The 23,535-nt window shown below is 42.8% G+C and overlaps 1 protein-coding gene across 3 annotated transcripts in view; it reads right to left on the bottom strand.

Moving 5' to 3' along the window:
- The window catches only part of LOC121657791 (glutamate receptor 1), a 119,964-nt gene that overhangs the window by 29,558 nt on the left and 66,871 nt on the right, over positions 1–23,535 (bottom strand). For all 3 annotated transcript variants that reach the window (XM_042013888.1, XM_042013887.1, XM_042013886.1), the window contains exons 6-11: positions 16,898–17,059; positions 15,703–15,870; positions 10,921–11,025; positions 8,718–8,828; positions 7,548–7,754; positions 6,045–6,415 (exon numbers count right to left, since the gene is read on the bottom strand). In XM_042013888.1, coding sequence (XP_041869822.1) covers positions 6,045–6,415; positions 7,548–7,754; positions 8,718–8,828; positions 10,921–11,025; positions 15,703–15,870; positions 16,898–17,059 — 1,124 coding nt within the window. The remainder of the gene's footprint in view (positions 1–6,044; positions 6,416–7,547; positions 7,755–8,717; positions 8,829–10,920; positions 11,026–15,702; positions 15,871–16,897; positions 17,060–23,535) is intronic.

Genomic DNA, 23,535 nt, shown 5'->3' with positions numbered 1-23,535 from the left:
GGGGAGAGTTTCAGCAAATTTCTTGCTGTACTCCAGCAACCTCAGTGCTGAAGGCCCAAAGTCAGAGCTGTGGGAAAGTGACAGTGCCTGACAGGGAAAGCACCCTGAGGAAGTAGCTTACAGGTCAGTGGGAGAAGCGTTCATTACCTCTGCAGCATTTAGACATTTTCAGGTGGAGGAACGTGCAAATTCAAGAGACTAATTTTTGCTTTACAGAAGAAATTGCGTCTTCCAACAATGCTCTTTTGGCTGGTTATTGCCTCCTTCTGAGTCCTCTGTATCCTTCAGTATTTTCCCAAATGAAAAAAAAAGGGATAGCAAGGATGACTATTTTAAAAGAATTTCCATTTTCCCCTGGCTGCCACACTCTGGTTGCCATGGAAGTGCGCAGACTCCAAAGGGGACTGTTTAGTTGGATATTGTGCAGTTTGTCAAGCTGTTCCTCTGGTGAGTCACTTTCCCTGGTTAAGTGCATTTTAGAAATAAGTGTGGTCATCAGTTCCTGGTGATTTGCAAGTGCTGCTGTTACCCTGTGACCTGAATTTGCTCTCCCTGGACATAATTAACTCTGCCAGCTAGAGATAATTGCAACATCATTTGATACACTTTTATAAGGAAAGGAGACTTTTCCAGAAGCTGAAGTCCTGATTTTCTTACTTTTATGCTCAAGGAAAGTCAGCTCCCTGGTTCAAGCAAACCACCACCAATAAATGAACCTGAGCTTTGTCCCCACAGAACCATCAAGGTTGGAAAAGCCCTCTGAGATCATCGAGTCCAGCCATGACCACAGCACTGCCATTACAGTTCACCATTAAACCGTGTCCCCAAGTGCCACATCCACACACAGTTTGAACACTTCCAGGGGTGGCAATTCCACCACTTCCCTGGGCAGCCTGTTCCAACGCCTGACCACCATTCCAGTGAAGAATTTTTTCCTAAACTCTAATCTAAACCTCCCCTGGTGCAATTTGAGGCCATTTCGAAGGCAGATGCTTGGAGAGTCAGAGAAGACGCTTACTGAAATCAAGAAGAGTCATCAGATAAATACCCCTGCTCAGCCTTCTTTTCAGGAAGGAATTAAATTCCTTTTGATTGCTAAATGCAGCTGGTTCTAATTTCTCTAATTCTAAATTTTTAGCAAAATAAGTAAGTACCCTGCAAATGTAAGTTTACAAAGGATGGAACAGAAATAATTTCCTTGAAAAAGTCCAAATCAAACCTCTCACCAAAAAAAACCCCTCAAAAACCCCTGCAACATTTTTTTTTTTTTTGGTCTAATCAATTTCTGATTTAGATTTTGCCTCAAAACTGGATAAAACCTTTCAGTACTGGGAAGATCTTGACAAAATTTAAAAGTGCTGCTGTCTTTCAAAATCTGAAGTCTCCTGTGACTTCTTCCAATTGGGCTAAAGGGAAATGTAAATAAACAGGAAAAACAGCAGAGGAAAATGCTCAGCATTAATTACAGGTACATAATAAATACCTTGTTTGCTCTTCCCCAGACAAACCACTCTGATGGAGTGTGGCAGAGAGCCCGAGGAGCGCAGTGAACATGAGCACACTGTATAGATCAGCCAGAGCGCTGTTTCCATGTCACAAAAAACAAATAACAACGTCCACAAGATGCCTATAAATAATAGATTGTATCTATTGACTGGAGAGCAGCCAGCATCTATCTCTCTCCTTCCTGCCTGGGAGTGCAGCCATTCATCATCTCTGCCAGCAAACCTCCCTGCTCAGCACACCCAGCCCTCCCAGCCGGGGGTCACTGCTTGGCACAATCCACTGCACCCTGCAAAGCCTCTGGGTCTGGACTCTGCAGGCAAGTGAAGACCCTGTTAACTCTTTGTCCCAAGCCAGCTGGAGGGGGGATTGTACCTTGTGCCACATCTCCTTGCACACATTAAACCCCACAGTCTTTCGGGCACACTGGTGTGACCCGACCATTTCCCAGCAGTGGTCCCTGGTGGTGCCTTGCACAGAGGAGCACAGAGTCTCTCCCTGCTCGTGCAGCCCTGCTGATGCTCCCAAAGCATCCCCTGTCAAGCCTGGCTCTCTCTCAGACACAGATGGGATGAAAGCTTCATCCACCATTTCACTCCCAGCATAGGCTGACCACGACATCTCCAGCTCTGTTCTCAATCAGACAGATTATTATGAGTGATTTCAAGCTGTGTTGTCCAGGTATTGTGACAAGATACCCTAATGTGTCAGGATATGAGTAGGCATTTCCCTTCTACTCACAGTATATTTTGGTTTGAATTCAAAATATGTATATTTTTTGTTTCAACGATAAAGAGAGGTCCCAGGAAGCTGGGCTAATTTTTGGAGATCTTTAATTTTCCTCTGTCAGGGTACAAAGGATGTCTGCATTCACTAGGGGATATTGTGTGATATTTATCCACCTGCTGAACTTGAGATGGGACAAGATTCCTAAAATCAACTCAGCTGAGAGTAACTGTCTATTCTATCTCATGATATCTTCAAATGGAGAATAAATGCCTTTCTGGAAGATCTGTTTTAACCAAATGTGTTTCATTTTAGTCAAACATAAATTTTCTGAGTCACAGGAAGAGTAACGCGATTAAATTTAATAGTTTCCAATATATAAGAAGTCTCTTTTGGGCTCAAACCTTATGAAGCAACACATTTTATGATAACAAAAAATAGAAGATCAAGATAGGAAGCTGACAAGAGATGCTATTTTGCTCCCTGTTTTTCCATCCTTTTCACAACAGTCAAATTATTTATTTTGCAGAAAATGATGGAGAAGATGAAAAATTCTCATGCCTTGTTTTGCTGCAGAGGAGGTTGGGAAGCCCAAACATCCCCACAGTCTCCTTCTCAAAGGCCTTGAATCCATCCTAAGCGAGGAATGGCAGCAACATGCTGGACTTTAGCAAGGTCCTACTCTCCACAGCTGCTACACACTGCAGTTATTTCAAGCTCTGAAGACAATTTATCAAATTACAGTTCTGAAAATGGTACAGTGTGAGTCATATTTACTTCACATTTCTCTTTCCGCAGGCTCTCGCTATTGGCTGTGAGTTATTTATTACCTCTGATGCCTGCTCTGAGAAGCTCCTTTCTGGGTCTGTATTTCACATTTAATGAGTGCTTTTGCAATTTCATGACCGTTTTCTGAAGCTAAGGTGGCACTTTGCAAAGTCTAATGGTTTATAGCCCGTTTCAGACTTCACTAATTCCTGCTTGTCACTATGGAATTGTGCACAGCTCCGAGCTGTTGTTTCTCCCCAACCCTACTGTGTTTCAGCCCATGTTTTGAAAGCTTTAAGGGCAACAATAGGGGCTATCTCACCTCAGCCAGGAAAAATGAGTCCATGTGGTAGGGACTGTTCCACACCCAGTGGGGCCACTGGTCAGTGATGGTGCAGAAGGTGGACCACACACTCTGGTGGGAAATGTCCGAGAGCTCACAGCCTCCTTGGGCGGAAGCCATGCATCCACCATCGAGTCGTTCCCTTTATGGATTCGGAGGGATGGATTCCAGCTCATGCTCCAGCATCCAAAGGCACAACACAGACTGGCATCAGCTCCAGCTGGGGTTCTTCAAGACTGGCTACTGTCTGCCCTTTGTCACATTCACCCTGTCAACACCTAGACATGAAGGCTTCAGAGATTCAAGGACACCAGTTGACCACCTCCAAAGAGGCTATGAGCAGGTAACCCACAGCTCTGCTCTCTCCTGGCCATCCACAGGTCACCAAATTCACAGTGTGTCTTTAAAGTCCTTGGTAGGTTGTCCCCAGTGTACTTAAAAGCCTGTTTAAAGCCCTGCCTAGTAAGAGTGTCCTTAAAAAGGACAACACTTTCCTTCAAAAGCAAATTTTTGTCTCTTTGGGGGATTGAAGTTCCCTGGGGACTGGTCTGAGACTGAGGAATGCACATTTACAAGAGCAAGTTACTGCTGCAAACCCCACCACCCGCTGTGCTGAGTGATGTGTCTGCGGTTTTGATCTTACTCTTTTTGTAATGATAAATACACAGTGGCATATGCACTTAAAACAAGCACACTCTGGAAAAAAAACAAACCTCCAGACAAATTTCCCCTGCTTCTTTCAAAAAAAAACCTGGAATAAACAACCCAAAACCTCTACAAAAACAAAATACACCCCTGCACTTGCTCCTTTCTGCTGGGGAGAGAATGAGGGAACAGATGTATAACAGAAGCTATTTATGATGGCTAATGCATTACTGGGGAGATGCTGAGAGATAGTAGTGATAAGTTTAGAAGCAACTACATAGGAAATATATTAGAATAGAGCAGATATCCCCACCTGCCCACAGTGTCATTCTACCAAGTGTTCATTTCTAAATGATGTGCCACAGAAATCCTGCACTGGGTTCATGTGAAAAATACATGTGAAATACAGAGCGCACTCAGAGCCCTTCTGCACAACAACATCCTACAGAAATTCTCACTCTTCTGCTTCCTGCACAGAAATGTCCTTCTCCCCTTACAACCGTATCAAGGAGCTGTACTCAGAGTACTGAGAGTTGTAATAATTCCCGTATTTAATTTTTAAATTTTTATCATCTTGCCAATAGCTGTAGCAGTCAGAAACTGCTCTTGTGTTCCATGGGAAAATATTGGTTTAAATGAAATTGTAATTTTCATTATCAGGATGATTAAATCAACGACATTAAAATAACAATGACAGAATAATTCTCATTTCCCATTCCAAAGCAAAATAAAACAACACTTTGAAATGGTGATTCAAAGCATGTTATTTAGCTAGAGCAAATCTTGTTAGCTGAATCAAACCCACTGATCTTTCCCTGACACTTTTCATTAAAGATGTTACCAAATTTGCTGTTATTCAAAGCCTCATCTTTTCACCTCTCCATGCTCCTCCTTGGATCAGAACCCACCTATTGAAATGACCCCAAAGGAAGACTTTCTCTTTCCTAAATAACAATAAAGATGATAAGAACAACAATGAGAATAAAATCACAATAACCTGATCCTAACGCACGGGGCTGGTTACAAGACTGCAATAAAGTTGAAATTCCCTCTGCTGGGAAGGCTTTCTGAATTCTCTGCCTGGCCTCCAAATAACCAATGATCAGATAATAAAACATATTCATAAAGGCCGTCACTATCAAAGTGCCCTGCAGGCTGTTATTTCCCTGCTATCACAAGCTCATTAACATTTGGATAAATTGGCATCTGATAGCTAACAAGCTGGTGCCCAGTCTTCCTTGCCATCCCAGGGGAGCTGTGCTGAGCTGCATGGAGTTACGTCCACTTGTTGATAGAGCTGTGCCTCCTTCTCATCCCCTGAGCTTTGATGACACCACAGCAGGCTGGAAATCAACCTCTGCCTACTGTCTTCACCCCTAAGATGGGTATTTCTGGATGAAACTTCCTTTGAAGAGAAGGGAGACAAAGCCCCCCAAAGGAAGAAAAATTATCTAAGTAAATCACGAGAGTCTGTCACCAAAAAGTCCCTTTAGGAACACTTTGGGTGTTGGGTCCTACTGAACTTTCAGGCAGCAGAACTACTGGCTGAAATGGGAAGCAGGATGAAACTTGGTCTTTCTCTAACCTTTCTAAAGGCCAGTAAGAATTAAACCACTCGTGCTCCATAATGTTTGACACAGACCATATAACCTTTCATTGGGCACCTACTGCATTATTTCTCCCTACTTTGCTGGAAGTTTTCATCTTCCCTATAATGCTAGAATCATCTTATTTCTACTAGCAACAAAATAAATGACTGACAAAATTTGATTGCAATTGGGTGGCTTTAGAAAAGCTTGTTATAATTTCTGTAAATTCTCTCCAAAAGACTCCCCAAAGATAAATTTAAATGGTGTTTTCATGGTGTCAAGTTTGAGGTTCCAAGTTCACAGCTGTGAGACCTGTGAACCTTTGGATCCTTTCTGAGTCTGTAACCAATTCACAAAACTACACTATGGTTCAGGAAGGGAGATCAAAGTAGAACCTGTTCAGCTTCAAAGCACGCAGAAAGATTAAACCACACGAACTGGAAGAAGGTTCACTGGGAAAGGCAACCCACCTTGGAGAAATATCACATCCTTGCTGCATGAAAGCTCCCAGGGAGAACCAGAGGCTGTTGAATATTCCAAACTCATTTGTCTGGTCATTGGCTGGCTGGTCCCGTCCTTCCTCGAATTCCTCAGTGTGCCACTCGTAAGGGCTGAAGCGACTCACCAGGAAGAGGACAACGCTCACTCCAATGTAGGCGAAAACAATGCACATCCATATCTCATAAGCCAAAGGATCCAGAAAGGAAAAAACTCCTGGTTTGGACTTTTGAGGTTTTTTTATCATTATTGATATACCTAAACTCATGAACGGTTTAGAAAAGTCTATCACTTCTTCTCGAACCAGGGTGATGGTTAATGGTGCCACAGCCACATCCGCCCTCTGAAAAGGAGACAGAAAAGAGATTTGCAGACTGAGAATGAAATATATCTACTAACTGCAGTGTACAATCCTTTGATCTCTGTTTAACCTCATTATCTCAGAAGAAATCAGACAAAACTAATTCCAAGAAAAAGGTTAAAAAGGAGAAGCCCATAATATTGGTGGATTATTTCCATTTTATCGCTACTGATTACCAGATCTGTTTTGAAATCACAGCGCTTTCTTTTTGCAGCCGCCCAGCTCCTCTCATCTGATTTATCCACTGATGTCACAGTCTGATGAAGATGATTTTCTCTAAAAGAGCTTTATCATCCAGACATCAAAAGAGGCAAGGAAAGGCCAATCTCCTGAAAAAGGATGTCAGGATGTTTACTTCCATCAGGAACTGTTTTTTGATTGCATAGCTGATGCAGGAGAAGCGGAAAAATGTTCCAGCAACATTGATGTACACTCTCCACTAATTTTGCAATCCATCTTGAAAATGGAGAGGGAGATTGAAATGGCTGGCAGCATTTACAGTGGAGCTACCATCAGGAGACGGATCATCCCTGCTCCAACACAGTGTCACAGCAACCTGGGAACTGATGCTCCCTGCATGCTTTCCCTGGTAGGGAATGGGAAAATTAAACCCATCTGTCTGAGGGATGACCTAAGTATCACAGAGTATGAGCTACCAGGCCAAACCAGGTTTAGAAGTATAGGGTGCAGGTGTACATTCCTGATGATGGAAATGAGTGGCTGGACAGAAAGTAATCTTGTCCTACCATTCACCACTCATGTGCTGAGTGTTCAAAATCTTTTTCTTTTTTCATCCTGCCATTATCATGCAAATATAAAATAGAGTAAAATTTGGAGATTCTGCCCATGGGAAAGTATGACCTTTCAATACTTGTTCTTCTAAAAATGTAAAGAAAAAGAATCTTGGAACTGTTGAAAGGAAACGTTTTGACATTTCCATAGGCACAGAATATGCTGTCTCTCCCTAAATGAAAACATTTTACTTGGGCTGATTGTTTGAGCTGCAGTCCTCCGGAGAGCTCAGGCTGACAGAGGGCAGGACTCCTTCTAACTCTGGCGCTTGAGCGTGTTCCCAAGTAGAACTAAACGTCTTAGGACAAGGTTGGAAACTCACCCCATAAACGAGTTCTCCCACCATGCCGTTCCAGGTTTTGGTGTCGGGGTCCCGGGCTCCGTACTTGCCGTCGCGGACGATCTCCAGCCGGTAGTGGTAGCCCACGTGCTTGGCGATCTCGGCGGCCAGCTCCACGCAGTAGCCTTCGTACCGCTCGTTGCCCTCAAACTGGTTGGCGTTCTTCTTGAGCATCACATACGGGTCCTCCTGGCACACAGAAGAGAAACTTTGAGCCCCACTCCACATCCTGGAGGCACACACCAGCTCTAGCCCAGCGTCTGCTCCCCCTGCAAAGCTCTAGCTTTGTGTCCCTGTGCCAAGGGACACAGCCAACACACTGTGGGTTTATTCTAGAAGGTACAAAGTGTGATTTTTTTATTGTGGCATATTCTTTTTATTCATGCAGGATCTGTGCGCAGCTCCTGCAGCGATGGACCTGAGGAGAATGGAGTAGCTTGCAGGATGTGGGCAACAAACCTTTCAGCGTAGTTCTGCATGGGGTATTTAGGATATCTGAGCTGTGAATTTTTAAAGACATGCCTGCCTGTGTGGGCACAGGGAGAATCAAATCTGCTGGACAGGAGAGAGCCTTAAGGTGTTTAACTCAGTTTGGGTATTGTGTCTTCTCTGCAGACTCCCAGTAAGCAATCAACAAATTAGTAACATTTCATGTTGCTGCAGGGTACGTGTACACAATGACACAATACATGATATCCACATTATGGGGTACCTATTATTCCTTCATGATTATAGTGGAGATTTGCTTTAAAAGCAATGATTCAGCCTCTCTGAACAAAACAGCTTATCCTTCCCAAAACTGCAGCCCCCATTCTGTGGGATAAGTACAAAGCACAGGTACAATGTTCCTAATTTATCTATGTTGATGCCTCTACTCTCTTGTCATAATCTTTTGTATTTTCTACACTTAAGCATGAGAGCTCTTTAATACCTACTTAATTATCCACAGCAATTTTCAAATACCTTTATGGAGCCGGCAGGAAACAGTAAGTGCTATTATTATTATTATTATTACTATTATTGTTATTATTATTATTATTGCTATTATAAAAATGATATAATACAAAGAAGGGCACTTGAGTGGGAAGAGGGAGCCTGCACATCAGGGAGATGGGGGAGAGGGAGAGCTGGGATGGAAGTCATGGCACTTACTAGGATAGTCGTGACTATGTAGGTCCTGTTCTGGAGGCTCGTAGACTCGTTGCCACTTTGAGTATCTACGGCTATTGGGACAAGCTTCTCATCTTCATTCCAATAACCAATCTGCCCAATGCAAAACCAGGATTAATATGTCTTTGGAATATTAACCAAGATACAGTAGAAGGGTCATCCAAGTTGGATCAGCCTTCTCTGCATGTTCATACCCAGCCAGAGATCTCCTCTCCTTTTTCTTCATGTCTTTTGTGAGGGGGACAGGGAAATTCCCATCCCACTGTGCTTCCAGCCTGAAAATAATAATGTGCATGATGTGCTACAGTAGCACAGTGTTTGTATGCACATAAAAACATTTATCACATTGTTCTGGTGATTATTGCCATTCCTACGATGAGAGTTCACAATTTCCCCGTGTGATTTCCAAAAATAATTCTAATGGTGAACTTTCCTGCTGCATGTGCAGGTGCTAGAGGGTGATGAAAAGTTATCCTGTAGCTGAAAGCCTGCATGAATATAGGACTGATTGTTGAGACATCTTGAGACAACAGAACAAAAAATCAAGTCAGAAAAAACCCCCAATCCCCTGCCAGTGTCAAAAAGTTTGGGGTTATGAATAAACTGAACACTTGTAATGGGAATAACTCTCAGGTTAAATTCTGCTTAATAATGATTAGGGATTTGGGCTGATCCATCACTCCTTGTAGGTAAAGCAGAGTGCCACTGAATATCTCTAGGAAGATCATGGCTGAAGTTATCCACTTTGAGAGCTTAATTTTATAAGAGGTTTTCCATCACCTCATGTAAGTATGAAGCTGCCCGAACTCTGCTCATATGAAAGCAATTTCTTATCACAGTAAATGAGAAAGGGTATTAACCAGGGCATGACCAGGAGCCTGCTGATGGCAGATTAGAGATCATAACAGCTGAGGAGAAAAAGTCTATGCAGGCTTCTAATCCCTCCTCATTGCACAGAAAAAAGAACAGAGGGTGAGGAAAGAGCTCCCAAAGCTCTGCCCTAGAGCAACAAAAGTGGAGATGTGGGTGTTTGCTTTGCACCTCCAACCTGGTGGATCTAAAACACAATATGCATCATGGCAGTGATGCACGTCTTCCAAACAAATATTATTTCTGACAGTAAGTACATAGAAAAATCAAGACATTCAGCCACTCAATTTCATCTCCTCTAGACTCTCTCCAGGCTGCCAACTTATCAAAGTTCAGAAACCCCAACTGGACATGATGTTGCCTTGGTCCTCTTATGAATACTTTGTAGTGGAGGAAGACTGCTTTGTATGTCTTCAAAATGACATTTCTATTATTTGTCAAAGGAAATTTGCCTTTTTCTACTGGACTGTGGGGGCCTTTGGTCTCACACCTGCTGCTCTCAGGTGTAAGTATAAATTTGAGATAGGGGCTGTAAATATGGAACTTTCATTGTTTACATTTTTCTTAGTTTCAAACAAGTTTTTTATCTTTCAGGGGACTGAGGAGATGCAGAGAATGCCCCATTCCAAAAAATGTAGTAGCTCCCCTTTATCAAGAAATAACTGAGTTATTCTCTGTTCTTCAAATACATGGTATCTAAAGTGGGACATAAGCACCCAGAGTCAGGTTTTCAAAAGGATTAGCGTTTCAAGGCCTTGGCATCTCGGAACAAGGCCAGATTTTTCAAAGAGCCTGGGATACAGAAAGGGATCAAGACTTCAGAAGAGCACAAAGGTCTGTGTAGCTATTGGGACGTGGCTAGTGGTAAAGCTTTTGTCACTTCAAGGAGAGCAGAATTAGGTCAGCATAAAGGGTTCACTTACAATGGTTAGGGCAAACAGCTTCTGCCTGGCTCTGCCTTTGTTTATCCTTGGAAAAGTGGGAGGGCAAAGCCAGGCTGTCCTGTAGCTGGGCCTGCACCAACGCGCTGTGCCAACAGCAAAGGTAAGCTGACCAAGTTTTACCATCCTGGAAAATCTTTGCCACACCTGAAATGCTCTTGTTGCTCTTGATAACACCTTCCAAATGTTGTATTTTTTTATCAATGTACCAGTCCTCCCTAGAGCTTGGCTTTACTCATGCCTAGAGCTGGGAATGCACTTGTTGTGACTCCACAAACATTCATGAGCAGGAGTGCCTGTTGACACCCAGCCACGCTGCCACTCAAACATGGGCTGGAACCTGACACAGGATGTTGGGTCACACTCTGCTTTACCTTTCTGATCCCATCGTGTTTCATCTCAATCACGTGGAGGGTGTAGTTGGTCCTGCGTCCTTTCTCGTTAAACTGAACGTTGCCAGACAATCCTTCAAAACGGACCTTAAATACATAAATATCAATGAAGAGAGCAAATTGGTCAGCTTGTCATGAAGCAGCGGTTCAGCAGCACTGAGAGGGGAGGGGGAGAAGGGTGGTGAGTGCAGTCATTACTCTCAATTCCATGCAGGGGAGACAGCACATCTGCCTGAAACTGGGATTCCACTAAGGCTCGCTCTCCAGCATGCCTGGCTATGGTGAAACATAGATTTAGAAGAAACATAAAGATTTTGGTTATAGGCTAGCTGTGTTGAAATTAGTTAGAATAGGAAGGAATTTGGGCCCAGCTAGAGTTAATTAATAGTTAAGAGAGCTGGACCTGAAATGGGTTTTAAGATGTTAGTAACTGATTACCAAATAAGTGATGATCTGTCATTTGTATGTTTGCTTAGCTGTGCTTAGAATGAGGAATAGAAACATTGCTAAGTTGGTGTAGGGAACAAGGACAATTACCGATTTCCTCCCTTAGTGGGAACCCGTTCAAAAGTCATGCAAGAGGAAACTTAGAGGTCACTAAAGTAATTAGGATTGTTAAAGTTCAGAGAGGCAAAAAGGTCAAAATGAGGAAGATGAGTTACTTCATCTTTTTTGGGACCACTGACCCAATTCAAGACCACCAACTCAATTCAGGACACACACTACGCATGCTTAATGACATTTAAGCTCATTTCCATACGAAGAGGAGAATGGGAGGTATTAATGTTATGAATATGCATTTGTATTTTGGATATTCATAATATTTGGAAATAAAAAGTGTCGTGTTTGCTTGGATTGGGGCCCTGCATCTTAGGGAGCTATCCCACGCAGTGCCTGGCGCCAAATAAAACATACACTTTCTAACTCTAAACTGTTAGAGAGTTTTTGTCTGTCTCAGTTGGATATCGATATTAGATCGATATTCATATTTTGGTAAATCACTGGCACAACCATCCTCTTAACTAACTCATTTAAAAACCCTTTCTCTGAAAACTCAGTGGTTTAAAACTTAGCTCAGCCTGAGAGCTGGATCACCAATGTGAGCCCATCACCTCTTGGGATGTGACAGTGAGCTAAATCAGCTCTGAACGCCTTGAGTTTGTGGGGTTTGCTATTTTCTAAATCGGACCTGTAGTCAGGGTTCAGTAAAGAATTTGTCAGTTCAAATCAGGAACTGTAAATCAGGAGGAAATATGAAACCATGGCCACAGCTCCCAGCTGTCATCTTTTGATAGAGAGGAGTCTATAAGTTATCAAACAAATTTAATTACCTCTGCACCAGATTAATAAAATCCAACAATTTAGTATTGACATTTGCATAGGAAGCTTTGAGCCATAAATCTCTGCTGATAACACTGCCGAGCTGAAGTGATGCTCACATCACATCCCACACCCTGAACTTCTCCTTGCTGCAAAAGTGCCCAGACTGGAATGGAGAAGGGCTGCTGACTGGAATCACATACTGTCTGGGGACCAGGCAGTGGGGACCAGGAACATGGGAAAAAGAATGCAGATTTGGGTTTCTATGGAGACCACCCAGAGAAGTGCTCATGCCACTGGGTTAGGAATTAAAGGTTTATTCTCTGCCTTTCCACTTGCTTTGGACAAACCTCTTGTCCCTGCAACTGAAGTCTTCCCACATGCAGAATGGGAATAGGTATCGAACAGCCTTTTTAAATACTCTGAGATCCTCAGAGTAAAGACCCATGGTGAAGAAATGAGGCTGCATCATTACAGAGGAAATCTGTTGTTAATCTGCTTAAACCCTGTTTGTTTTCCAGCTGTTATAACAAAGGTTTGTCATGAAAATGAACATCTGCCAGCATTTTCTGAAGCTCTTTCAAACCAAGAGGTATTCCTGGTGACATTTGGATAAAGATGCTTTTCCCTTTTCACAAGACACAGCATGCCCATAAAAAATAGATGTGCTGAAAAAGCACCATTGTCTTAAGCACTCCCAAGCCTGCTTTTTTTCATGTCTCCTTTGGTTTTCTTTTCAGGTTCTGACCAATTCTGAAGCTCAGGTCACAGGTGCTTGTGTTTTGTAGCTTTGTATGCACTAAAAGGCAGGTTTACAGCATCAGTTTCTTCTATCTGAGTGAATGAAATCTTAATCCTGTGATATTCATGTGGCACTGAAACGGCAAAAAGGATCTCTGCTATCTGTGCTGCAGGATGCAGGAAAACTTCTCTGTCACTCACCATCCTCTGATGGCAAATGCAAAATGCAAAAATGCAATGCAAAATACAGTGAGGACTGACTTCAACATTGCTGAGCACCAGTCAAGTCAACTGGAGACATGGAGCACTTAAGCACATTTGTGTGTAAGACATGGATGGGCATGTGGCTCTTTGCTGGGACATCTGGAACAGAAAGATGCTGTTGTGGCCTTCTGTTTTACAGGGTTAGTCAGCAGTTAGGGAGTAGCTTTCTGCTTATTAGATGTGCTGATCACATTAAGATAAAAAAAGAATTTGTTTAAAATTATCATAACCTTTTAAACTACAATTGAAACCTTAGTGTAGTGGTTTTAAGCAATATTTTGTAGGCCTTTTCCTGCAAAAAAAAAAAGAAAAAAGGTAATTATCTTTAATAAAAACATACATTCTCCTGAAACATGCCAGATTTCTGCTTTTAAAAAAATGAAGAATGCTTCATATTTCTTTTCATCTTTGTTCCTGCCATCCATGAATCCTTGTTAGGAGGTTGTAGTGAAGTGGGGCGTCAGTCTATTCCCCCGGACAGGACAACAGGACAAGAGGAAATGGCCTCAAATTGTGTCAGGGGAAGTTTAGATTGGATATTAGGAAAAAATTCTTCACCAAAAGAGTTGACAAGCATTGGAATGGGCTGTCTAGGGAAGCAAGTGGTGGAGTCACCATTTCTGGAGGGATTGAAAAGATGTGAGGATGTGGCAGTGCTGGGGACATGGTTTAGTGAACTTAGAAATGCTGGGATAATGTTTGGACTCGATGATCTTAGATATTCCAACCTAAATGTGCTTATGATTCTGTGGTTCCTTCCTACACAGGAACAAGGCAACCTGAGAGCTTATTCCAGACATTTGAGTAGAAGCAAGCAGAGAAACCTTTTGCTTTCAAAAAGCTTATGAAATTTTGGGCATTAACAAATGGAAGGTGAAGAGAAAGCACACTGTGAACAGCTGCAGAATTGCTCTAATTGTGAAGTCTTTTCAGAAAGGATAACTCAAACCTTCAATCTTATTGTAAGTTATTCTATTTCCATCTGCCTCTTTCTTGCTACATTACTAAATACTGGAAGATTATCGAATTCATAGTTAAATTTTTGCTAGGAGGCTTCTTGCCCTGCCTGTTTCAGCATCTTTTATTTTGACCATCACAACTGAACTGGTCAAGCCTTTTTAAAATTATTCTTTTTCAGCTGTAAAGAAGCAGCTTTTGCAAATATGTCTTTATGCTCTTCGCCCAAAGTCACTCCAGCTGAAAAATTAAGACTTTTGAAATTGTTTTAATGAAAATATAAGGAAACTTCAGAGGAGATCTTCCAACACACACACAAAATTTTTATTTTCTAGCTGTCTAATTTTGATATCTTATTCTCATAAATTCAATAAAGGAAAATGCTGGAGCAGCTATTGCTCATCAGAAGACTTCCAAGTATTTCATGTTTATTAGGTAACCTATCTCCCTAATGCATCAGGGAGGCTGATTTTATTATAAGGGCTTGGAGAAGCTGTGACAGTGATTTGCCCAAGGTCATGCAGAAAGTCAGTGACAGGCTTGGGAACAAATTGAATCCAAGCAATAAAATCAAATCAGATGCCAAAACCCAAAAGATTTGGTTTTAAAGGAATTGTTGTTTACCAGTAAGCCAAAACCAAATCAAAACAAAACACTTGAGGAACTTTATATATGATACAAATTAACCACATAAATGTTATTTTTTTTGCCTTCTTCACAGTTAAGGAAAGAAGATGGGATAAGCTATATTTAGATAATACTGAACTAGCAGTATTTGCAAGGAATCCATCTATTTCTGTCAGGAAAAGAAGGAAAAGTGCTAGAAATGAATGTCAGTCTTGAAATTTAATGAAATTTTAAAATATTCTACCTTGGTAAGTCTTTGATAAGAGTGTATTATTTTTCTCTCTCTCTGTAATTTTCACATTGTGTTTTTGTTTATTCAAAAATCTAGATTCTGTGCAGGATGAAAAAAGCAAGACTATCAGATTTGAGGAATAAACTATCTAAATGGCTGCTCTTAAGACTTTTATGAATTCTCACAGTATGAAACAAGCTGTAATCTGCACTTTGAGAACATTTTGGTGACAGCCAATACATAAGGCAAAATTCACATGCATTCATTAGCAGGCTGGAACTGAAGCTGAGTTCACAGAGAGTCAAATAATCTGCAAAAAATATGGTCTGAGCAGGTCTTTGTCTTCGGGAGGGGAAGATACCATAGGAACCCTTGATTTTATGGGGTAATATTTTGGATTTTCCATCCCATAACGACAGAAGTTAAAACAGGCAAGGACCAGGAAAAGCACTTTGCTGGATGCACCCCCCAGCTTTTCAGACCTGTCTCTGCTCTGGAAGGATCAGTTGCTCATCCCAAGGGATTTGTGTCGGTGCTTCTGCCACTGCCCACCCGTCCTCCCCCGCCCTCAGGCTGTGCTCAGCCATGCTCTCAGCACACCCAAGCCAGCCTGGGTTCCAAACCTGCTGCAGGGCTCTCTGGATGTCGATGCCTTGTCCCCAGGGCACGGCGGGGTTGGCGAGGCAGTCGCCGGCGTTGCCGCGGCGGGAGATGTCGATGCGCTGCCGCCGGAGGTTCTGGAAGGCCTCGGCCATCACCCGCACCCCGTCGTACGTGAGGGCCGACGTGTACTGGAAAGAGAAACGTAACCCAGGGTAACTTTCCAGATGACCTGCTCTGTCCTCATCCTCCTGTCTATGAAGTTTCAGCAGCATCTTGCTCCCTGTAATCTCCACTGCCCTGTTGACTCCTAAAAGTTGAAACCAACTTTCACAGCTGGGAGACGAAGAATGTCCTGATTTCACTCCCTGAAGAAGAATCAGCCCTGAAAGTCATTCACCTGTTACAAGTCTTTGAGTTTAATTAGAAGCATTGACCTGACTTTTAAAGAATACATTATCCTGTGTAAATGTGAGCTAAGTGAAATCAAGAAACAGGGGACTTTTTCTGGTCACGGATGGAGACCAGGAAATTCCATCTCAATTGGCAAGAATTCTGCAAAAGATGAGTTTATTCAAGCAGAAACTAGTACAGAAACCAGTGCAAAACTCTTGGCAAGAACCATTAGCATTAACTCTTTTTTCTATGATTTAGTTGTTTTCAACTTTCCTGAACTAATTCCAAAGTTAACATTTCTATTGCAGAGTGTTTGTCACAAATGAATTCATTTTCAAATATTAAAGAGAAAAAAACAACCTCTCCCTCCACCCATCCCTCTGCACCTTCAGGGCCTTCTGTGTTAGGAATTAAAATACTTTTCCCTTCTGTTGTACACACTGATTTGAAATGCTCAAAAAGAACATCTGGAAAGACTTTATTATCACTGGATGTCTTGTAAACAAGCCAAAGGTTAAGGACTTAATGAGGCTTTTTGTTTTTTATATACTGAACATTATGAGACATTTAATTCTTAGCTTTGAGGGGGTAAAAATTTGCAGACCAAATGAATACATGAAATTGTGTATTTCTTAGGAGGTAGTAACTGCAGCCTGATAAAATTCAGACAACATTAAGGTACCTGGAACAGGTAATGTTCATAATTATATTGAGAGTTTCTCAAGTGAGAATAAAGAGCCATGTGTGATCACAAAGAGGTGAACATAACTTGAACTGAGCTAGATGGCCCCAAATTTAATGGGGGTTTTTTATACCACTTGCCTTTGGCCTCTTCCAGTCCACACGTGGATGCTCTCTGGCATCATTATTCCTCCACTGTTGCATGATCCTGGCAGGAACAGTATCTGTGTAATTCACCAACTGGAAGCCAGTGACATTGGCTCCACTCTCCCTGAATTTGGTCAGGTCAATGTCCATGAATCCCTGGTATAGGAGAGAAAGAGGAGAAGTTCATTGGAGAAAGACATCTCTGGGTGGGTAAGAGGAATTCTGCCTATGTATGGATGTGGCAGACAGCTCAGGAAAAATATCCTTCCTCTGGAAGGAAATGTCCGACTCAAGAGAGGAACCAGTTCCCTGACCATGGTGTGAACTGGCTTTTCTCACAGACTCTGAGCTGGCCATATCCTGCAGTTACCACCCAGGGAGACAAAGAATCATATTAACAACAGGTCACTTGCAAGAAAGCTAGCAGAGTAATGGAAAAATGTATCCTGAATAATGCTGGATGAAATGAACAAAATTTGTAAAATATATTAGAAAGTATTTGTCACCCAGCTCTAAATTTTATACAGAATTGTTCACCCAGCCCTAACTTTTGTGGACTCAGTCACCACTGGATAGGCTACTTCTTTTCAAATCGCAATTTATAGGGAAAAACAAATCCTGAACAATGAACTTTCAGCAGATCAGGAAGGAAGTGGTTGTTCAGCTTGTTAAAGGATTCTTGCTATTAGAAAAGCCAGTTTATAGAATTTGCTAATTTGGGAGAGAAAAAGGCGCTTTTTTAGACTTCAGGTTACTAATGAAATACATTTCTTTCATTTCCTCATTGTTCTTGTCTACCTCTCGCTCGCTGCATGGGATGAACACGTGTGCAAATACATGTGTGTATTGACTGGGGCAGCATTGCAGAATCAGTCACCCCCTTGAGTCAGAGGTGAAAAATTAATTAGAGACATACTGCAATACAGAGAAAGGGGTCATTTCTTGGTGTCCCAGCTTCCATCCCAACCCTGCGGCACTGCTGCTGTGCAGAACTGTTCGCTGTGGCTCCTTGCAGAGGTGCTTGGACAGGGGCTGTGCCCTCGCACTGTGTGTGGGACAGGCTGAGGTCTGGTGCTTTTTTTCTTTAGGAATACAAGCACAAGAGATGCAGTCAATTATTTGCACTGGCACCACCAGCAACCTTAATGCATGAGGGGAGATGAACAGGAGGACTGCCACAATGCAATCACTTGAGCAGCAGAGGAGCTGGTTTGAGCTCTGCCTTCTCCCTGCCCTGCTGCTGGGTGTTCTCTGAGGGCTCCTCCTCAGCCTTCCCCTGGGTTTCTCTCCCTTGCTTGTTCTCAGATACACCGTGATGGTGTGAGCTAAAAAAGCCAAGTTACATCATTTCCAGGAAACACCAATCAGGTTCCCAAAATGATGCTCTCTGTTCACAGGCTGAGGGAGCCAATTAGCTGATCAACTCCCAAAGTCAGGATCGAACCATTAGATGTAAACCTGTTTTGGGAACAGACCTTGCCAGGAAAAGACTAAATTGCCCTCTCACATCAGCGTCAGACTGAGGGAGTCATAAGTGACTCAAAAACTACTTTAAAGTCTTTCACACTTTTTCTTCCAGCATTTTGTAGGCAATTTGGCATCCACTTACAAGGCTGAGGATGGGATACTGGTGTGCAGATGCTCTAAATAGATGGCTTGTTTTGCCTCAAAGTACAGTGATTTAGGTTAAGAGAAAAAAAGTGGTATTTTGTGTGTACATACTCCTCAGAATGCTGGTTAAACCCACATCAATCTTGTTTGTAATTGCTGGCGTAGGGGTTTCAGAAAGCCAGAGCTGTGATTAATGAACAGGAAATGCAGCAGGATAATTGTCCCTGACATCTTAATGCGTTTCAGGCCAAGTGGTTTTTTGACATGTAGAGCTCCTAAGGTTCAGTAAGAGGGACCTCACAGGTTGCCAACTGGTTATTCATGGCTAGGACCAAATTACACTGGCATTTTGCTCCTGGGAGGTACTCAGGGGAAAAAGATCTGTCAAAAGAAGTTATTGCAGAGTAATTTGAAGTTTGTGCAACCAGCTCCTCTTTGGGAGACCTACAAAGGCATGAAGAAAAGTCCAAGTTCACTGCAGAGTATGAATAAGCTGTCTGGTGTATTAAGCCCCCTCAGAATGCAGATTTAAAGAGGAAAAGTCAAAAAAAATGTTATGACAGCAGTGATGAGACAGTACTGGTTGAAACCACTGCATTTTACTGTTTTCCCCAAACAAAACCATTCTGAAACTGAAGCAAATATTCAACAATATTCACTGGGATTCATCTTGCATAAAATTTTAAAATAATCTGAATAGATGAAAGGAATTATTTCTTCCTGAAGATTGTACTAATTTTTCCCCACTGATTTTTGACATCATTCAGGTTCTTTAAAAAGTGTGGAGACCTCTGAAGATTTTCCAATCATTTAGGGCAGTTGGGACCATAGAGGACATCATTAGCCTTGAAGACATCTTTGCATTTTGGCTGCTATCAATGGCTGAAATAATTGTTTTCACCTGTTATCCCTCCTCCACATGCCCCATTACAAGGACATCATAGGAATGCTCCTAATTACAAAGGAATTTTAATCACCACACCACTGAAATCTGCCCAGAGCAGGTCTGGGGAACATGAGAGTCAATGAACAGGGAAATCCAGAAGTCAAAATATTTTAGAAAATAATTCCCAGAGCAGGTGAATTCTTGCTAGCAAACATATAAACAGAAAGCCATCAAATGTTATACAAACTGGTTTTTGAAAATGCTTCTATTGACAAAGTGGCAGCAGGAATTCAATATGCTTATGTGCCCTTCTGGAATATCAGTCAGTGCTTGTAGGAAACAGAACAGGAGAATTACAGTATTTGCAACTAAAGAAATCATCAATCATCTGTCACTTTGTACTAACTATAGACACATATTGCAAAAACAAAAAAAAAGATCTTTTATTTAGTTTTCAACTGGCCATATTTGGGAAACAGAAAATAAATTCTTAAAACTTGGCTAAGGAAAGAGTGGAACCCATGACTAAGGGGCAGCAGCTGTGCTTTTGCAGCAATATGTTTAGCATCAACCAGTTTGGGAAAGAACTAGCCCAGAAATGCTTCTCTCTATCATCCAACCAAGCACAGCAAGAAGTGAACAGTGCTGGAAGGATGCTCTCCATGTGGTCCCATGGAAGTGATCAAATGGTTTTGAAACTGTTTCTAAAATTTGCCAAGGAATACTGGAAAAAACCCACTCTGCAGCCATGTCTGGAGCACAGGTCAGGGAAATGAGCTGAGTCCCTGGAATGTGGCTGTGCGTGACTTGCTTCAAGCTCTTGACACCTGAAGCATTTGGGATGTAGCTGCTGGACATGCAGGCATCAGGCTTCACCTCCCCACACAGCACTGACCATCCCCTGGGGAGGAAGAGGAGCAATAAGGGAACTCACACTTGGGTGTCCCTGGAAGAGCAGCCCCAGAGGGACCCAGAGGCAGCGCAGAGCAGCAGGGCCAGTGCCAGGATGTACTGCAGGGGAGACAACACTCCTGCAGGCACAGCTATCCCTGGGAGCCATCACAACCAGGCTGGAAGGGACACCCCATCAGCCACCCTACGGCAGGATCAGCTGTCCCTTTGACTTAAATTCACTTCACAAAACCACCTCAGCAAATCAGAGAATGTGGCCTCCAGCCTTGTACATGCCTGGAAAATGCCTGGCTCTCTCCAAATGCCACAGAATGAGCAGGCTGACAATAAACCACAAAAATCTGGTCCCATCGTGCTGATGGGCTGAGGCAGCTCCCTCCTCCAGCCTGCTCTGACTCACAGCATCTGCATCACACTGTTCCAGCAGCAGTCAGGCTGGGTTCAAAGGAGGGAACTTGCTCTTTAGCCCATACCATGGGCTCCTCTCTGCATTTATGAACCTCACAGAGCAATTATGTGCAACGTGCTGCTGTGAGGAAATAATATGGGCAGCTATTACAGACCTTTGTGGCTTCAAATAGAAAACAGTACTGGAAAGGGGTTTTTCCTCCTTGTGCTTTCCTTGATGCATCTGCTCTTTATGCTGTTCTTAAACTGAAAGCAGTTTTCAGCCAAAGGTTGTTTTACTGTCCCATTTGCTGCCTTGGTTGCTGGGAGAGGAATCAGCAGGTCACACATTTATATTCCTCTCCACTGCTTGTGGGCTCAATCATCAAAGGAAATGCATAATGCAGGAAGACTGATGACTTGAAATGGGCCTCATGAATCCATCTTGATTAAGAGGTCCACAAATGATCTGCCTTGAAAAGAAAGTCCCTCCAGAAATGAACCAGCTCCTAATTTATACCCTGGACACTGTGAGGAGCCAGAACACTGAGTGGGCAGTGCAGGCAGCTAGCTCCCAGTGTAGGGAAAGCCTCATCCCTTTGTGCTTCCCTCCTCAAATCTGCCAGTATCACTGACTTCCCTGCATCTCTCCTTCCACCCTCATATTTCACTGCCTCACCATCCTAAACCTCTGCCTCCCTCTGCACACTGATGACATTTGGTGGCACAGCTGCTTGTGGGACACTAGGCCAGCCCACAGGAATGCACCCAGACATCGAGAGGCAGCCAGCCACTGCCCCACACCCCCAGATTCTCTTTGTACTTCACTGAGCTCCCATTAATTGCTGGCCTTTCCCTGCAGGTGCCTCCTGTGGTGCCTTTGAAGCTGCAGGAGCACGGGCTGAGCTCTGGGCAGGCTGTGGCTTAGCAGCTCAAAACCACCCCGCAGCCCAGTCGAAAACCTCCCTGCCTGTGCTCCAAGCCTCCTCTTTTCCTGGGAGAAAGGACCTTAGAGAGTCTCCTTGAAGACAGACATGTTCCTGAGAAACAGTGTTGTTTTCTCTCCTCCTGCTGCATCTTCTGAGCTCTCCAGTTCTCCCCCTGAGCCTGGCAAACTCAGTTTTGAATGAGGAGAGGGAAAAACACCCCTTTCTCTTGAATTGCCTGGAGAAGGTTTGTTGGCTGAAGCTAACAGAGTCCCCTCATCCCAGGGAGGAGCATTAGGTTTTTAAGTCCCTTTCTGCCCAGGATGAAGAGACTAGAGTCTGCTTTTTCTTTTCTTTAATAGGTTGCACACTGAAATACTCCTTTTCAAGCCAAAAGCATTTAAACAATTTATCCTGAGCTTGGGTGGGTGCCACAGAAACCTGTGGCAGCATCGGGAAACTGGCCCAGCTCTGTTTAAATGCATGACTTGCAATGCCAGACTACTTCCTCGTAGCAGATTTTATGATTATAAGAAACTTTGCAAAGCAAAATTTTTGCTTCTGAATGGCTGTAGATCAGCTGAGTGAATACAAAGTGGCTCCTGTCATTCCAAGGTACGCCAGTGACTTACTGCAGGGAGCAAAAAATCGAGTGTTTCCAGACGGAGCATCTCTAATATACCAAATTATCTTCAAGCTTGACTTCTCCAGTGAAGCATCATTCCTCACTCCCATCACTGTGTATTAATAAGGAGGGTTATGTCAAAAAAGAGCCCATCTGCTCCAGTCTCATTCCAGTGTGCCTTCCAATGGGAGAGGGCTTCTTCTCCTCTGCAGAGTTATTAATATGTCAAGTCCCATTGTGGCAGCAAAACTTGTGAGCCCTCACAGTAACTTAGAAGCAAGTGAAGAAAGGGAAAAGAAAGACAGGAGAACGGGGCACTATCAGACAGCTCCCCAACCCTGCAGCTCCATGAGTGTGTTTTGTCCTGACTATAGATACAACACAAACCAAGTGAGGTGAGAATTCAGACTTCAAGAACAAGGGATGGGAGATGAACAGCACCTTTTCCTTGGTGCAGCTCTGCAGATTTTCTTTGTGATATTATTTGCCCAGTCCTGCAGCTGCAGCACATTCTGGATATAAATGACCATACACATCTTGTCAGAAGGCTCAGTCCAGGCAGGGGAAGAGATGTTCTAGGTGGATGTTTGTGCATTAGAGAGCTTTCAGCACATAAACTGATTTAAAGGTTTGGGAAATGTGCCGTGCAGTGGCAGATGCCATGAATTCAATCAAAGATATGATTAAGGGATGACCTGATCACAGTTTACAAGGACCAAAACATCGGTAATGGAATATTTGTCTAGCAAACAGAAGCATAAATCTGGTGCAGGAAGCTGAAGCTAAGCATGTTCTGACTAGAAAACAGTGCAAATGAAGTCACCATGAGGCAGATTCTATGGATTCACACATCACCACTTGCCACTTGAGCTGGGGTAATGGATTAGGAGACTGCAAATGGCTGAGGAAACCTGTTAGTTTAACACCATTTTGCTGAAATTTAAGCAAACACTATTTTCCTTCCAATAGCTGTAATATAACCTGTCAATTACTCACCTGATGCTCTGATTTTTTTAAGCCACAGTAAGTCACTCATGTTTTTGAGCCCTCATTAACTATTGCAAAAATCCTCCCAAGGTTGCTGTTCATATTCTTCTGTGTGGGCAATTTTTGTATCAAACCAGATAATTTTCTCATACATGAGACGCTCTAGTTCAAGCAAAAATTAATTCAGGGCACTGCTGTGTCTTTTACTACCAGTAATTCAGATGAGATAATGTTATATGGGGTTCTTCTGCTGGATAATTTTTGAATTGGGACAGAAAAGCTGTTTGGAAGTGAAATG

The sequence above is a fragment of the Corvus kubaryi genome, unplaced genomic scaffold, assembly GCF_017639235.1.
Source record: "Corvus kubaryi isolate FWS band 111438036 unplaced genomic scaffold, C.kubaryi_AGA036_p1.0 split1-37374, whole genome shotgun sequence".
Lineage (NCBI taxonomy): Eukaryota > Metazoa > Chordata > Aves > Passeriformes > Corvidae > Corvus > Corvus kubaryi.
The sequence above is the reverse complement of the archived record's forward strand: the minus strand, read 5'-3'. Positions and strand labels throughout refer to the sequence as shown.